Below are 18237 nucleotides of genomic sequence, written 5' to 3' on the forward strand. Positions count from 1 at the left end.
AGCTTCATATTAGAGCTAGCTAATTTCTTTTTTCTTTTTTTTTTTTCAGAAAAAGGAAAGAAATATAATTGTCAAAAATTGTAAAAGAAACTTTAGAGTAGTTGAATTTTGTTCCTATTTGTTGGTGAATTAATTTTTGTGCTTAAAAATTAGTTGAGAATTGACATTAAAGGAAAAGTATATATGAATGAGGGACAAATTGAAATGATTCATAGGGTCTGCTACCCACCAAGTGGATTATCTAAAGCTTCTCTATAATAATAATCTTTCTAACTATGTGTGCTTTTGTGTACCCAAATACCTTTACTTTTCCACTCTTATGTACTTGTCACCCCCAAAATAAATTGATTTAGAAAAAAGTAAATAGATTTTTAATTTATGTCTATTTAGATTTACAAACTTCCAAATTTGTATCTATTTAACCTATTAATTAACTTAAAGTAATAGATAATTGAAAAAAAAAAAGATAGTCTAAATTAAAAAAAAAAAAAAAACATATCTTCGTCTTAAACCTTCGATATATTGAACATATTTAATTAATTAAATGGGCTAAAGTGCACTTTATGTCTTCATTTTACCATACAAAATGAATTATTATTAAAAAAGACTAAAATATCTATTTTTTTTTTAAATTTAATTATCATGGGAACTTTCTATAAATATGTGTAACTCTGTATTATGAGTTTTTGGATATTTTTATGAAATAAATTAGATGTGAATATTGTTAGGAATTTACTCATCAGTGATATCTAAGCGTTACATCATATCATATATGACCACATATTAATATCAATAGAGCCGTCAAGACTTTAACACTTTTGTGATGAGGTCAAAATGAGGGGTACTATAACCTAATTCCAAAAGATATATGACCCAAACCCAAATGTCCTTTTTTGTGGCAGTGGAGGGTTTTGGGTCCAAAAGCTTCGGATGAAAAATAAAAGTTTGAATAGGGACTTCCAATAAGCACGTCTAACCTTATCTAAACCTATACGTTACATTTTTAACTTTTTTGGACACATAAAAAACGCAACAATTATTACATTCTATTCCAGCTTGCTTCGTTTGAATATTCTCATATTTGTCATATAGTTATTTCGAATGTAGCTTTCAATAAATTAAAAAAATATTAGAGAATTGTTTTGAATGTTAGTTTGACGAGATATAATTTTGTTTGGAGTTTATATGTATGGAGAATTCATATGTATGTAATTTAGAGTGTAAGGTTATTCTATTCGAGTTCGTATGTTTTGTGTTTTGGATGTAAAGTTAAATTTATATATTACGGTAGTTTTATTAATTCTAAAAATTTGTTTTTATGATAACCCTTTTTGTTTTTAAACTTTTTATTTTATAATTTTTCAAGTCTTTTTAACTCAACTTCTTAGCCAAACACCAGTCGATAATTTTTAGTGTGATGTAAAATTTTGTAATAAGTATTTTTAACATCTTAGTTTGGAACACTAATTTGTTGTTTTAAAACTTGTGGAAAATTAATAATATCTTGTGTTTTTTTTTCTAAATTTTCAAATTCTACTTAGTTAAATTATAAATGGGAGGAAAGATTTGAACCACGAACTTTTTGGTCTTCAATACACACCAATATACTAATCGTGTGAAGTATATCTGATCAATTAATGCTCCATAAAATGTAGGGATGAAAAATCGAACTAATTATATTTTTGTTCGGGAGGAAACTTTCATCTAAAACCTTGTAACGTCTTATAAAAAGGTATATCCCTAAAAAAAATTTCTGAAGAATGAAAATCATTATCTAAAGTCTAGTGAATTTCATAAGTAGCAATTAATGGGTAAGTATGTATTATAGGGTTTTATATTATCAATTTCTTAGGATTTACAACATGTTTTTGAGTTCTCAATAGAAGAAAAAAAAATGAGAATGAATATATTTGAATCATTAAATATGGTAGAAAAGTATATAATATAACTTAATGAAGAAATGAGGTATTGATCATTATTAAATATTTAATTTCATAATTAGAGACAATAGTAAGCTTTTCTCTCTCTCTCTCTCTCTCTCTCTCTCTCTCTCTCTCTCTCTCACTCACTCACTCAAAGCTCAAATTAGTTAAGAATTAGAAAAAGGAAATCCACTTTTATTTTAGATGTTGATATAGGAAGGTGGGAGGATGTTTCCCATTGCTATATAGCCTTTTTCTTTACTACAATGATTTGACCAACATTGACTAATGAATATTATTAAAGCACTTAGCCTGTGGATACAACTCATTATTATATTTAAACATATGAGTTTTACAATAATATACATAAACCAAATAAAACAACAATTATTGAGTGATATATATATTGTAATTCAATTCTATTTTATCAACTTGATCAGTGTGTACTATTAGTTCAATGATACTCCAATTAAAAAGTAGATATATTTTTGAATCACTTAGTTGGTTGTCAATTTAATGATAATGGGTCTTTGGTCCATATTAAACAAACTTTAATTTATACGAATTTTAATTATTTATTTTATGTTTATATGAGGTTGACTATTAATTAATCATGTTCTTTGTAACGAGTTTGTATTTATCAAATCATATACCGTCAACTTTAAATGAGTTGTAAAATCAATTTATACAAATAGTTCATATTATATTCTATAAATAACGAACTTTTTGTTTAATGACATAAACCCTACTTTTTACGACAAAATCTTTTTGCTTAATTTGTTATCAGCCAAGGTTGTTTATATGTAGCATTAAGTTGTATTTTCTCATATATATGTATACTAATGGAAATTAGAAAATTAGAGGGGATGAATTAATTACGTGGAGTCAATAATTAGCATAGAATAATCAAGTTTTTGTTGAGCTAAAATATGAATGAGATAAGCATGAATAAAAATTATGAAATTAAAATTAAAATGGTGGGTTATAGAGTTTTCATTAGATGGTCATATTGGGAGGGTTATGTTAATTGATGTGATAGAAATGGTTTCATTTTGGTTTTTGTTCCCTACCATCATGAACCATTCACATGCTTATTAATTTCTACATTGATTTGGCTATTCCACTTGTAAACATCTTTTAAGTCTCTTTCTTTCTGTTCATAATCCTTTTTAGTGCCTCTCAATATGATCAATAGTTTTTATAATATCAAAGTTTTGAAATTTCATTTTAGATTTAAAAATGTCTCAATTTTATTTTTAAGAGGCGAGTTTTGTTTCAATTTTGAGATTTAGACTTTTAATCTATAATTTTTTTTTTATATTAAATACTTTATTTTAGCTTCGGTGTTAATTGCATATTAATTACTTTAAAAAATTATGATCAATTAAGTTTTGCTATTTTTTCATCACTACTAAATTTTATTTCATGATTAATTAAATTAATTATTAATGTTCATTTTAAATTTTCATTTATAGCTATTTTAAAGAAAAATTTGAGATTAAAACTATCAAACTTGAAAAGTTTAAGATTAAATTAGAACAAAAACACAAAATTTAAAGATAAAACTATAAAATCTATAAATTAAATTAAAATCAAACTAAAAACATAAATATTAAAATTGCCATTTTAAAGCTTAAAAAAGAAGAGCTTTTTCCGCAATAAATTATCTCAATCTTGTATATATGTAACTGTAGATAAGTTTGTATATATTAACCTTCCAATTTTCAGACATTAGCAAACCACATTAATTTTATAATTTATTTTTATAGAAATACAGATTATGTATATTTTGCAAGGTTGAAAGATACATAAAAATAAAACAAACTGTTTTAATTAAATCCAGGCTCGATCTCTATGTTTTAGTATAAGGAACATAAATTGAAATTAATGGGAGAGGGGAGAAGGTAGCAAGACATCCCCACAAAACACACACGTATTCATACACATAATAAAGTAAAATATTTTTCTTTGTTTTCTTTTCTTCTCTTTTTCAAACAATGAGTAGAAAGTTTTAGAAGCAAAATAAAGGGCCCAACCCCACTTTATTATTACAAACATATAGTGGAATAATAATCATCCTTGCAAGTATATATGAACCCCTTTTCTTATTTAAACTCACTTCCACCATTATTCCCTCCCCATGCACACAAATAACCGACCATGAATAACAATAACAACTACAAGCAGCTCCACACCTCCCACTCTGCCAACACCACTCCGGCCACCTCCTTCCGCCTCTCCGGCAATGATCCCCCTCCGCCCTCCTCCTCCCTCCGTCGTCGCTCTCGTATCCTAATCATCTCTTTCATGTCCGTCCTCCTCATCGCTGCTTCAGTCGTTTCCGCAGCTATCCTTGTTCGATCACGTATCGCGTCGAGCCAACCCCATTTCCCTCACAACAAGCCCTCCCAAGCCATCTCCCGCGCGTGTAGCCACACGCTCTACCCATCTCTTTGCCTCTCCTCTCTTCTATCCTTCCCCGGCGCACAATCGGCCGATGTTCATGACCTTGTTCATATCTCTCTCAACTTAACTCTTCAGCATCTCACCAAAGCTCTTTATTCCACTTCTCAAATCCCTATCTTACAAATCTCCAAGGACCCTTTGGCCCATTCCGCTTATGAAGATTGTATGGAGCTTTTAAACGACGCCATTGATGCTTTTTCTCTCTCTCTTTTCTCTACGGGAGCTTCCAATCATGACATCATGACGTGGCTTAGTGCTGCATTGACTTACCATGACACGTGTACGGATGGATTTCAGGATGTGACTGACTTGGGTGTTAAGAATGAGGTGGAGGCCAAGTTGAGTGATTTGTCGGAGATGATTAGTAATTCTTTGGCTATATTTTCTGGGTTTGGAGGTGGGGATTTGCCGGTGGAGAATAGAAAGCGGCGGCGGTTGATGGAGAGTGGTACGCCGTCGTCGTGGGCGGCGGAGAATGGTGGTGATCATGAAGGGTTTCCTGAGTGGTTGAGTGGGAAGGATCGGCGGCTTTTGGCTGCTCCTATATCGGCGATTCAGGCGGATATTGTGGTAGCTAAGGATGGTTCTGGGAAATTCAAGACGGTGGCAGAGGCCATTGAGGCCGCTCCGTCGTCGAGTGGCCGCCGGATCATCATCTACATTAAGGCTGGAAAGTAAGAACTATACCTTTTTTAAATTCCGCTAGGAAATCAACTCTCAGCTCAGTTCTTGTTTACTTTGGCATAACTATACTTTTTCTCTAAAATATTCTCACATATATATTTTTACTAATTAAATTATCTGTGCAGTCTAAACTATAATCATTTTTTTTAAAAAAAAATAAAGTATATAATTTCATAAAAAATAACAATTTAACACGTACCCATTTATGAGTGGACATAACTAGTCGCTTTAATTTAGTCAGAGATACCCATAGTGTTATTTTTCTAAAACTATAGTGTTTTAACATTTACAAGAGACTATATATATATATAATGCCCTTTGATTAATACATTTTGAAAGAAATAATGTAATGGGCCGGTGGTTTTCAAAACTTTATTTTGAAGAAGATAGAAATCTAGGGGTATAGTTAGTTGGATTCTTAGAGAGTAGTGGATTGTCATGATTTTCTTTTTAATTAATTGTCAATTTTCTTCTTCTTTTTTACCTTTCAAAATTTCAATGATTATTAGTTAATTAACTTCTTTCTCTTGGGAAAGTGGAGAAAGAAAATGGTTGTGATTAAGCCATAATTAATTAACCAACATTAGGTCTCATTATAAAAAGGAATTAGGGAAAACAAGGAAAAAGAAAAGTTTTTCTTTTACAAAACTTGTATCGTGATGTGTTTAATTTATTGACTTCAGTGTCATAATCATGCAAAGCTATTACTTTACCAATTCCTAAAGTCCGTAGAGTTTTTTCATGATAATAATTATACAATCAAAAACAATATTTTATATGTCCCCTCACAATAATCAATCAATTTTAAGTCCTTTTCAATTGAGTTGCTTTCATAATAATAACTCTTAATAACAACCAAAAATTAAAATGAATAAAATTCAACACATGAATAGATATATTCAAATCAATCCCTAGTATAAGATTTTTTTTTTTTTTTTTTTTTTTTAAAAAACGAAATACATGAGAAATATGAAAATAGTTTAGAAAATGAAAGCAGAGATAGGTTGGGAAATTAAAAATGATCCATCACTAGAATTAATAGTATAGATTTAAAGGCCAACATTTTTAGGAGAATAATTGAAAAATGGTGTGTGTGACAGTGTGTGTTGTGTTAGGAGTGGGATGAGAGTAATAGAAGGGAGATAAATGTAATTTTGTAGGTACGAAGAGGAGATTTTGAAGGTGGGAAGGAAGAAAACAAACTTGATGTTCGTGGGAGATGGGAAGGGCATAACCGTCATTTCAGGTGGAAAAAGTGTTTATGACAAAGTTACCACTTTTCGCACCGCCACCTTTGGTATATACTCTCTCACTCTCTTCTCCCTTTTTCTTTTCCCTTTCAATTTTATTCCAAAACCCCCTTTTTTCCCTTTTTTTTTTTACTAAAAATTCTCTTCATATAAATATATATATAATTAATTAATTAATTAAAATAGCATTTTGACCCCTTCCCTAGTTTACACACTAGGGTTTGTTTAATATACTTTTAAATGTGTTAAAAAAATCTTAAATTGTTTTTTTTTTTTAAATTGAAAAAAATTAATAATAAACTAGTAGTATATATTAAATTTAAGATTCATTAAATATAGGTTAAAACAATTTTTTTATAAAAAAAAAAATAGACACAAATTTTATTTATTAATTTAATTTTTGAGTACAAATGAAGGCTTTTAGTTTTGGCACCGGATATCTAGGGTTTAGAATTATGGTCGTCTGATCTTATTAGTACCAAAAGTGGCCATACTAAACTTTTCTTTCTTCTTTTTCTACTTCAACTTTCTTTTTCCTATTGAATTTTCAAAGTTATATCATCCCCAAATCATGTTAAATCTCTCAATTTTTAATAGAAAAAATAACAATTGAATTCATAACATAATTTTAAAAACTATTTTTTTATATTTAAAAGAATTTGTAATAAGTAGATTTAAAAATTTTCATAAAAAAAATATATGAATATCAATGGACCCATATGCATGTAGATGTGTTGGAATATTGGATATTTGGTGACAGGATTTTAAGTATTTAATATGAACAATAATAGTGAGTTTAAATCCTAATATTTATTCTAAACATGGTAGATTTGGAAGTTTAGAGACCAAAATAATATTAAGTTTTTTACAAAATAATTGTTACACATTTTAAAAGAAAAAACAATGAATTCCTATAGTATTATTATCATCATCAATATCATTTTTGTTTTAAAAAAAAGGGTTATATTTCAAGATGGTGACAAATTAAGCTACTTTTGTAGCATTTAATGGGCTACAAAAATAATTGTTTGATTTTATACCCAAATAATCATATGAGAAATAGTAGATTCCAGCTGTGTTGGGTCAAGTAGTCTTCATCATTCATTATTTTTGTAGGAAAAAAAACACCCACCATTCATATTTTATAATTATATGCTATGCTAGAGTGTATACGTTTACTAGTAAAGTCAGGCTTACAAATTGAATATTTGACGTAACATTTTCACATGACATATTCTTAAAATATATATCATAAAGGTTTTCTTACTAGTAAGGATATTATAAAACAAAACTTTGATCATCTTTAATTTTAAAATAACGATAATAATAAAGTACCATAAGATATGTAGTCGTAATATATTAAGCAAGTTGTATTAATTGGTTATTATTTGTAATAAATTTTATATTTCGTATTATAAGAAGATTCCTAGTAGGGTTTTAGAAATCTTTTTGTTATCTCTATAAAAAAAGATGGATGTCTTTAATTATTATATAATATATTGTGCCTATCATTATTAATTTGTAAAGTATGCCACTCTAATAAATTATTATAATAATAATTTTTGGAAGAAGAAGAAGAAGATGAGAATAATAATAATAAAAAAAAAAGGAATGGAATATCTCAATTATTCATGATGATTTAGAAAAGTCATAGTAGTATTATTCCCATGTGTTCTAGCATCATGCTTACTTCCACAAGTTGGTAAAAAAAGTTTTGTTTTCTTTCTTCTTTCTTCTTCTTTTTTTTTTTCCTTCAAATGAGAATCTAATATGGTCCAAATGGAGATGCCAAAAGCTTACTCTCCATGGAGTTAAAGGGTAGAAAAATTAGAAAATAATTATTGAATTTTATTTCAAAAGTATTTCTCTATCTCTCATCACATAATCTATGGTCCTCACCAATATAATAAACTTATACAAGTAATTGAAATTTTATTTTTGTTTGTAAATTATAAACTTAGCTTCTATATGGTAAATGATTGTGTTCATGAGCACTTATTTAAACATTAAATATTATCAAGAAAAAGTTTAAAGTTAAAAATTTAAATTTTAAACATTAAATTGTATGTGTCAGTGTCTAATAGATTAGAAACTTTTTGTACACAGCTGGTTCAGGGACAGGAATAATTCTACGAGACATGTCGTTCGAGAACACGGCAGGACCAAGCAAGCATCAAGCAGTAGCATTACGTCTGAGCGCGGACCACGCGGTGGTATACCGTTGCAACATCATTGGTTATCAAGACACTCTCTACGTGCACTCCAATCGTCAATTCTTTCGGGAGTGCGACATCTACGGAACAATCGACTTCATCTTCGGCAACGCTGTGGTGGTTTTCCAAAGCTGCAACATCTACGCCCGAAAGCCAATGGCAGGACAAAAAAACACGATAACAGCTCAAGACCGAAAGGACCCGAACCAAAACACAGGAATCTCAATCCACGCTTGCAAGATCGTAGCCACCGGCGACCTCGAAGCGTCCAAGGGCTCTTTCCCCACATTTCTGGGTCGACCTTGGAAGTTATACTCGAGAGTGGTGTACATGGTGTCTTCCATGGGGGACCATATTCATCCACGAGGGTGGCTCGAGTGGCAAGGCTCTTTTGCCCTTGACACTCTTTATTACGGCGAGTATATGAATTCTGGGCCGGGGGCCGCCGTGGGGCAGCGGGTCAAGTGGCCGGGTTACCGGGTCATAACTTCGACGGTGGAAGCCTCCAAGTTTACCGTCGGGCAATTTATTTACGGTTCTTCTTGGTTGCCTTCTACCGGAGTCTCCTTTTCTGCTGGATTATCTACTAACTAAAAATGCATATATTATATTATATGTATTTAAATAATTTCTTCAAAAGTTTTTTTTTTCTTTTTGGAGGTTTTGTTATTTTGTATAGTCTCATTCCTTTGATTATGCTCTTCCAAAATAATATGGGCCATACATCAAACCTTATGACAAATATTTGGATAGGATGGTCATTTATATATATATATATATATATATATTTTATATATATACACATACACATAAACATCTATATGGTTATAATTGTGATTGTCTTTGTTGTATCAACTTTATATATTTTCATAATAAAATTTGTTTTCTCTTTTCCTCTTTATTATTCTCATGAATGTGACATTGGAAATATTCATTCATAACGAAATTAAGATAGTGGTGCGTTTTAGGTGTTGGTCAATTTACGTAAAGAAATAAATATAGGTGTCTTTGTTGTTACCTAATTAAATATATATTCTTTCTTCCTTTACAAGAGACGGTCACAATGACAATTTTTTATTTGACAATTGCATGTGAAACCCATGCCACGTCTAAGTATTATCTATTTTCATAACATAGATGATAGTATTGGTCATGTTTGTCATTGTCAATTTATAAAGTTTGGTGATTAATTCTTATAAGATAGTTTATCATATAATTATTGATAAAATTGACATATTTTGCTTGTGTTGTATGTCGGCTGGAATTCATGATCACCGACAATAAATTTAGTTGTTACTGACAATCATTGTTAATATAGAATTATATATTAATAATATATTCGATGTAGATAGAAATGATTGGACGCGTGTATTTGTAACGTGAAAATACTTTATTAGTTGATTAAGTGAACGTTGATCGATTAAATGACGAATTCTTATTAAGGTAGAATTTTTTTAAAATTAATTAAGTTGTGAGTGATTTGAAAAAAAAAAAGAAAAAGAAAAAGATGATGAAAGATTTTTTTTTTTATTTTTTTTTAAATTTAATTAAAGATGAAAGAGAATTGATGAAAGGTTAGATTGATTGATTGTCAATTTCATAAATTGGAAATTGAGCTTATCTTTTGATGTTGGGTTGGTAGGTACACATAGTGGTTGATAATGATAAGTGAAAATATATATAGCAAATGGAATAATATTACATTAACCCTTTTCTTTCTTTTCTTCTTCTTCTTCTTCATCTTAATTCTTTTTTGAAAATTATACCATTTTCTTTCTATTTCCATTATCGTCGGCAAGAGACCAATAATAATAATAATAATAATAATAATAATAATAAAAACATATGATAATCTCAATGTCCTCATCACAACCCCCAACCTAATATCTCTTCTCTCCCAACTCTATTTTTCTAAAAAATAAATAGACAATTAAATACATAAATTTCAATAATACTTTAATTTTCTTTTTAGATTGGGATCACCAATGCATTTTAATAATAATCTTTATAAGATAAAGACATCAAGCACACTCTTTTTTTCTTTTCTTTTCTTTTCTTATTGTCATTAGTTTATTTGAAATGAAATTCTATGCTTATGGAATATGATATAAAAACCTTAAAGCTCAAACAATTTTGAGGAGGATGTTAAAAGGATGAGATGAATAACTAAAAACAAATTCAAACAAAATAAAAATTAAATCTAAACATTTTAAATTGAATTTAAATTAATTTTGAGTGAGTGAAATTAAAAATGTAAAAGTGATTTTGAAAGGGAAAAATAATTTTAGTTTTAGGGTTAGATGTAATGGAAAGATGGTTGCATTTAGTGGGAGATAAAAAAAAAAAAAAAAAAAAAAAACACCATGAATAATAAATCCAATTACTTACCATAATTTCCTTTTCCCAAAAGTACAAACCACAAATGAAATTTGACATCTTCTCATTCTTGACAACATATATAGATGAAAAGGAAAGTTGTAATTTTCTCTTTCTGCTTTTGATGAATAAGCTTTCACTTTGATTTTTTTCATACCAATTTTCTTTTTTTTAAAGGTAAACAAAAATTGCAATGACATGAACAACTTTATTAATTATTCGTTCGATGAATGTATAAAAAATGAACAATGTTAACAACATTTTCAACTAAAATAATATATGCCTTCGTGAGAACACTCCAATTATATCCGTTAACAAAAGAGTCCTCCATATTCGGGAACTTATTAAATGACTTCCACCGCATGTTTTCTTTATCCATAGTTGACAAATGTTATACCCTTCTTCCCTTTTATTTTGTTTGAATGTGTTTTTAAGACCTACTGCTAGGAATGGGTAAAAAGCATAGGTTGGATCAAAAGTACTTTCTCCTTCTCCTCTTTCTATAGATAGGAGTTTTCATTTCTCATCTCACTTGCCTTTTCTTTTGGGTTATCCAATACATTTGTAAAATTAATAATGATCATATCCCTTTTTTCATGTTATTGATTCATCCATCATTCAATTGTTTCATTCATTCATACATCATATCAAGTATGGTGGTTGTTCTATATAAAATAAGTTGACAGTTCATAATGGTTTTACTGCGATTTTGTTAATGACCCAAGATGTTAATTAGTGGAAGTTAAAACTAATTCTCCATAGTATATGTTGAAATACATTCCAAATGATTGGAGACTTGGTATATGTTGAAATACATTCCAATTGGAGACTTGTTCGTTGGAGTGATGGTGGCTAAGCATCACATCGGTACGAGTTTTTCTTTTATTGTGCAGGCAATGGTTCAATTCCTTTCCAAAATTACAAATTAACATGAAAAAATATGTATACATTTGTTTGATTTTATTTCTTATACCACTAATAACAAAAATAAATAAATAAAATCAATTTGCATTATGATGGTAGAATGACTTATTCTACTAGAAATATATTTTCTAAAAATAAAGTATTGCTTCAACATGTACAGATTTAATCCCTAATGTTGGAATCTCATTATTGTATTTTAGTCCTTTATTCTTTATAAATTTCAATGAAACCCTTCCAATCACAAATGGTTCAAAAGGATTGAAAAGAAACGATAGGTGAAAATTATACCCTTAAAATTATATTAAATTGACCAATTATTTATAACAAGTCAGGTGAGTCATATTATGCCTATTTAAACAAATAAAATATAAAATTTATCTTTTAATAAAGTGCAAATAGAAAACTACATAATTCTAACGAGATATTAAAAAAATTTGTTGGAGAAAACCAAATCCATAATAATTATATAAAAGATCAAGACCAAAAGGAAAAAGAAAAAAAAAAAAAAAGTAATAGAAAATAGAGGCTAAATCTAAGAAATAAACTAAACTATTATAAAACATTTGACAAAGGAAGAAACTGTGGGGGTTCCATGGGATTAAACATCATTTATTCCAAAACCACTAATAAATAACAAAGATTATGAACAAAAATAACCAACCCTACCTCACAAGTTCCTCTGAATGAATTCCCAGATTCTCTCTTCCATGTAGATCCGATCTCGATGCTGTCGAGGCATGTGTCGTTCGTCCGGGAATATCAGTAGCTCATACTTCTTTCCAGCCGATATGAGTGCATTCACAAGCCTTGCTGTATGCCTGAAGTGTACGTTCTCATCAATCATCCCATGAACAATCAGCAGACTCCCAGTCATCTTCTCTATATGATAAATCACTGAGCTTCGCTCATAAACTTCTGGATCCCGTGTTGGTAATCCCATGTACTTTTCTGTATAGAAAGTGTCGTAGCCATCCCAAGAAGTGACGGGGGCACCTGATACTGCACATCGGAAGATATCTGGATACCGGGCTAAGCTCATTGCTGACAGAAAGCCACCATAGCTCCATCCATATAAACCAATCTCTCCAGCTCTTGCTAGACCCTGTCTGATCAGCCATTTTGCTCCAACCAATTGATCGTCTGCATCAATATAGCCGATATTGTATTTCAGAGCAGCTTCAAACTTCAGTCCGCGTCGAGCGGTTCCTCGGTTGTCTAACTACAACCAGCAAACCATTCAAAATGACATTAGACAAAATTGTTCACAGCATATTTGGAACAGTTTGGAGTATTAAACTCTCAACAAACTATCTCACTGAATTTTCAAGGAAAGAAAGCTAATGATCCAAAACAGAATTTGTCTACACAAAAAACAATACGATTTCGGTGTGGACATGGAAGCAATGATGATTAAGGAAAAATAAGACTACAGTTAACAATTTTGGTGAAACATGACATCAGACATGTCAGAATATCGACGTTTATAGAAAGAAAAGTTGGCAAAGGAAAGAGCTGCACTAAGTACAAACCTTCCACACTAAGATTCCTCTGCTACGCAGATACTGAGCTCTCATGTCGACCGTATTGATCCATGAATCAGAGACTAGTTGTACACTTGGACCACCATACACAATGATCATAGTTTTGTATGGCGGGGGTCCAAATATCGTCTCACTAGGCTTGTATAAAGCTCCATAAAGCAATGTCCCATCACAGGCCTGTACCTCAACCATCTCTGGAGGCTCAAGATGAAGCCTTTCAATCCTTGGAATCGCAAGTGTTTGCTCATAAATGGGCAAAATGACACTTCCATCTTTCAAGGAACAGAGCAACACCCTCGGGGGCGAATCAAGTGAATCATGAATGTCGACAAAACTTCCCATGCGATGATCGAGTACAACGACATGTTTTCCCTTGCCATTAGTCAGTCTAATTGGTGGATCCAAGGGTGTGTTCCCGGCAGTAGTTAGTTTGGCACAGTAAAGATGAGATTCAAGAGGCCCATCAAGAGTTCCAGTAAAATAAACTAGCCCAGTTGCCTCGTTTACACCAGCAATTTGTTCGACCATCCAGTCGCCTTCAGTGATTGCCCCCAAGCACGTCCCATGGCCATCATGCAGATAAAGATGTCTAAATCCAGTTTTTTCACTTGCCCATATAAATCCCCCAGAATATTTGCTGATACTTTTGTCAAGTGGTGTGAAACAATCATGTAAGTTAATCCATGAGTCTTCTTCTTCTACCAGCAAAACTTTTCTCTCCCCCGTCTTAATATCAAACCTGAGTATTTTCAGCTTGGTATGTAACCTATTCAGAATCTGAGCAATGAGAATATTTTCGTGCATCCAACAGACTCGGGCCAGATATTCCTCTTCATCTGTTTCTCCACAGAGAAGATCCATCCAAGTAATCGGGCCTCCAGAAACAGAGACAACACCGAGACGAACTACAGCATTGGAAGTTCCTGCAAATGAATAAGCATGGTCTTCCTGTGCATCGGAACCAACCGAGCTTTTACCTTGATGCATGATTCTAAATGGAGGGATCTTTGAAGTATCAACTTGTGTAAATGCAATATACTTGCTGTCTAGCGACCACCAGTACCCATTTTTCCGATCCATTTCCTCCTGAAAGAAGAAAATATTCATAAAATTGTGAAAATGTCCAACTACAGTTTAAAATAAAACAAAAAGAAGGCATCATTGAAGATTGCAAATTATTTTTAATCTCTTCCAATAGTAAGAATTCCACTTCCTTCAGCTTCCAAGCAGGAATGATTTCAGATGCTGGTATTCTCACCTCAGCTATATATTCTGCAAGTCCATGCTGCAATTTGGAAAAAAGTAAGTGTCAAATTCTAGGGGGAAAATGAAGAGTGAAAATATTAAACATTTTATATCATACGTGATACATTTAACAGTAATCTAGATGAACATTGAAGTTAAAATGTAAACTTCTTCAACCAAGAAGCCAACTGAAAACCTAACCAAACACCTTTTCCCCCAATAGCACATAAAATCCAGAAAGTTCATACAACTCTTGACAGGAAAAGACATCATACACGATGTTCTGAGCCAACAAATTGCTAATTGATAAACTATAAATACTAAAAAGGGTAAAAGTGTACAGACAAAAGAAGAAAGGGGAGCCGAGCTCTAGGATTCTACTTTCTAAACTCTAACTCACTTTGTTCTACAATCAGTCACCATCCGAAAGCATAAAACAAAATTAAATTCATAGAAGGTTAGAGTTCATGAAAAAGTAAGTGTAGGTTTACCGAAATCTTCGTGTTAGCACCAACAGTCAACTGTCGCACTTCATTATATGATAGATTCATTACATGTAACTCCCCATCTTTAACAAATGCAAGCATGGAACCATCTGGTGAGAGATGTGCATCCATGATTGGTGAAGTGGGTTTACTGGAAAGCTTAAGCTCTGAGGTTGAGCCAAAAAAGTCCTGAATATAAATCTGCATAGAAGAAGGATGTCAAGTAGAAAGATATTTAATGAGATAAAGAATATCCATTTCAAATAATATTTCACAAGAAGTAATCATAGTACAATAACTTTAACGAGATAAAAGAGCTAACCCCAGCAGGCAGAGGCACCATAATTGCTTTCCTTTTGGTGCTTGTTTTCACCCATTCATACCGAGTTACTCCTAAACCGCGTTCCCTCAATCTTTCTCTCCTCAATTTTTCTTCTGGAGAAATATTACACTCATCCAGCCCACCATCAGGGGGACTAAAAATCAACTCCTGTTTGCGAGTTTTGATATCGAAAGCAAAAACCTTCTTATTCAAAGAACAATCAGGACTAAATAAGTAAGTGACAAAACTATCATCCGGACTGAAAGTTATTGAAGTGGGCGCAACATATCCTGGCAATGGATATTGTACAATCTCTTCAACTGGGAAAAGGAAAGAGTCATCCAAACTCTGAGCAACACTAGAGTTTGTGACGGTCATGTTGTTTGAAAGTGGCCTTGAACGCTTCAAATTTTTTTGCCTACTGTCCTCGTCAACTGATTGCATTACACCGAACATACTGGATTACAACCAACCTTACCAGAAGAAGAAACAAATAATTTAATAAATGCCAAATGAACTGGAGTACATATGCTTCCCTTTTAATTTATTTGGTCAGTGAAAATAATATATGAAAAAGTGAGAGAGAGAGACAATGTGGGAGGGAGACAGATAAAAAGAATGACTGATTGAGATGAATAAAGGGAAGTAAGAGCAGGTTGCACTGGATTTTCAGATAAAAAAGCTTTGGATGGTAATGTCAAATATAAGGTCTCTAAATGGGATTAAAACATAATTGACTCAAAATCAGATACAGGACAATTCAATCATTTCGAACTGCAAATTTTTAGACCTAAAGATCACAATAGAATTGATAGTTACCATAGAAACAGGACCATTTAATCATTTCAAATTGCAGTTTCCTAGAGCTAATAACCATTCTAGTCATAGAATTGCTTGATATTATCATCAAGGCAGAACTTTAAAAAGTAAAAGCAGTAGAAGGAATCAGATAATTTCAAAATGGACAAACCTTTAATTGTTCTTTACCAACAAATGGAGCAAAGATCACATGATTTTTCAAACCTATTAGCCAAAATTTTACAGAAGTCTCAAGGTAAGATAGATACCTTAACAAAATTCAGTTTCAGATGGAACATGATTCTCCACAACCTACAATGAATGAAAGCAAACGATGGCATGGATTAAAGAATTGTAGTTCCAGAATTTCAGAGAATTTCAACAGCCAAACAAAGAGAAGGAAAGGTTAATGAAATTAAGGACTATAGTTCATCAAATTAGTACATTTTAAGAAGCTTGGATAATTAAAAGGGTAATCAATCACCCACGGGATCCAATTAAATACAATGAGAGTACACTCAAAACACTTTTTCACTCGACCAAAATCCACCACGAATAAGAATCTTTGGAATGAATGATAAAATCAGAAACTTGACATCAAAAGTTTGAAGCAACTTTTTGTCAAGGCCTGGATTCGAACAAATCAGACCTGAGAAGCCGATGAAAACGATCAACCACTAAAGGGATGAGAATTCAGATTCCAGAGTTAAGAATCAGAACTAGATTCCACGAAACCAGCAAATTCCCAAGGAAAAAGAGAGAGAGAGAGAGAGAGAGAGATCGAAAACTGGGATATTTTGGGCTAAACGTTTGACCTTCAAAATTCAGAACCTACAATTCGAGGAACAACAAGAAACCCATGATTCGAAACAGTGTAAAGTTTCAAAGTCTTACTGATCAAACACAAAGCACAAACATCCACAGAAGAACTCGTAATCGCATGCGTTAAAGTGAAAATGACCCACTTGACTTTAAGAACAGATTGAAGAATACTTTCTTCTAGTTAATGAAAAACAATAAGAAAAAGCAGTATGCCAGCTCCAAATAGAATTGTGGGAAATAGGCTTTTGCCGTTCTAGTTCGAAAATAAAAAACAAAAAGAATCGTCAATGATGATTATCCATGGCGAAAAAACGAAACCCATCATCAATCAACAAATTCAATTCTGAAATGTGGATATTGAAAATAAAGCTAAAAAATCAACTCACCTCTCGTTTCTATCTCTTTCTCTAAGCCCATTATCACTCAATCCATCTTAATGATCACAATATATAAAGAGAGAAAAAAAAACTTCCCTTTCCTCTATAATATAAAATAGAAAGAGAATCCTCCAATAGGGGAGAATTTTTCAATAAGTTGTACTTTAAACAGAAACAATACAAGCAAAAGAGAGGAGAGGACAAGAGCAACTTCAAAGACTCAATCTTTTTTCTTTTTCTTTTCCCTTATATATATCTAAATTAAATTGATTTTCATGGAAATGTTGAATATATATATATATATATATATATATATATATATATATTGAGAAATAATGATTTTGGTTGGAGATTTAGAAACTATATCTCATAACAGAAAACTAATATTAAACAAATCATATATCTTCTCAAGATTTAACAGCTTCACCCATTTAGTGAATATTGTTTAGTTGATTTGCTTTTGTAAATATGTTTCTACATTTTGTTCTCTCCTTTTAAATTTGTGATATTTAAATAAAACACTGAACTACTTTTCATTTTAGAAAGGTTCCAGATTTGGTCCTATGGTCCACATAAAGCTAAATTTTAGTCTATGAAATTCACTTAATTCAAATTAATTTTTATTGTAGACTAAATTCTATTTTTCTCTAATCACAAATATCAAATTTGAAATTGAATCTAGCACTACTAAAAATAAATGATTTTAAACCTTAGAATTTTATTTTATATAAAAAAAATTGAATTCATAGTTAAAAGTCAAAAAAAAAATCCTATTCACTTTTGAAAACACCATGAGTTTGCAACGTATTTCA

At 31.2% G+C, this 18237-nt stretch overlaps 2 protein-coding genes across 11 annotated transcripts; one reads left to right on the plus strand and one right to left on the minus strand.

Moving 5' to 3' along the window:
• The first annotated feature begins 3867 nt into the window (after positions 1-3867).
• LOC103482964 (probable pectinesterase/pectinesterase inhibitor 61) lies at positions 3868-9439 on the plus strand. Its single transcript, XM_008439374.3, has 3 exons — positions 3868-5062; positions 6233-6369; positions 8429-9439. Exons 1-3 carry the CDS (start codon positions 4083-4085, stop codon positions 9127-9129), a joined length of 1818 nt encoding a protein of 605 aa, XP_008437596.2. The 5' UTR covers positions 3868-4082; the 3' UTR covers positions 9130-9439.
• Positions 9440-12368: 2929 nt separating this feature from the next.
• Positions 12369-17677, minus strand: LOC103482965 (uncharacterized). Of its 10 annotated transcripts, none has more exons than XM_051089976.1 (7): positions 17435-17677; positions 16496-16538; positions 15429-15901; positions 15113-15307; positions 14635-14661; positions 13365-14462; positions 12369-13050 (listed from the first exon to the last, which is right to left on the minus strand). In XM_051089976.1, exons 3-7 carry the CDS (start codon positions 15882-15884, stop codon positions 13021-13023), a joined length of 1806 nt encoding a protein of 601 aa, XP_050945933.1. In that variant the 5' UTR covers positions 15885-15901; positions 16496-16538; positions 17435-17677; the 3' UTR covers positions 12369-13020. The 10 variants fall into 10 exon arrangements, with proteins under 10 accessions (XP_050945933.1, XP_008437598.2, XP_008437603.2 ...); XM_008439376.3 differs by having other exon boundaries at positions 12369-13054; XM_008439381.3 differs by having other exon boundaries at positions 12369-13054; positions 15429-15862; positions 17435-17632.
• Positions 17678-18237: the final 560 nt, after the last annotated feature.

Source organism: Cucumis melo, chromosome 9 (assembly GCF_025177605.1).
Source record: "Cucumis melo cultivar AY chromosome 9, USDA_Cmelo_AY_1.0, whole genome shotgun sequence".
Lineage (NCBI taxonomy): Eukaryota > Viridiplantae > Streptophyta > Magnoliopsida > Cucurbitales > Cucurbitaceae > Cucumis > Cucumis melo.

Excerpts from the sequence above, each read along its gene's own strand:
- LOC103482964 (XM_008439374.3), top strand. The coding sequence starts at position 4,083 with ATGAATAACAATAACAACTACAAGCAGCTCCACACCTCCCACTCTGCC. Across the intron at positions 5,063-6,232 it reads ATCTACATTAAGGCTGGAAA|GTACGAAGAGGAGATTTTGA; the intron begins GTAAGAACTATA and ends GTAATTTTGTAG. Across the intron at positions 6,370-8,428 it reads TTTTCGCACCGCCACCTTTG|CTGGTTCAGGGACAGGAATA; the intron begins GTATATACTCTC and ends TTTTGTACACAG.
- LOC103482965 (XM_008439376.3), bottom strand. The coding sequence starts at position 15,884 with ATGTTCGGTGTAATGCAATCAGTTGACGAGGACAGTAGGCAAAAAAAT. Across the intron at positions 15,308-15,428 it reads TGGTGCCTCTGCCTGCTGGG|ATTTATATTCAGGACTTTTT; the intron begins GTTAGCTCTTTT and ends TCTTCTATGCAG. Across the intron at positions 14,463-14,634 it reads TTGCAGAATATATAGCTGAG|GAGGAAATGGATCGGAAAAA; the intron begins GTGAGAATACCA and ends TTCTTCTTTCAG.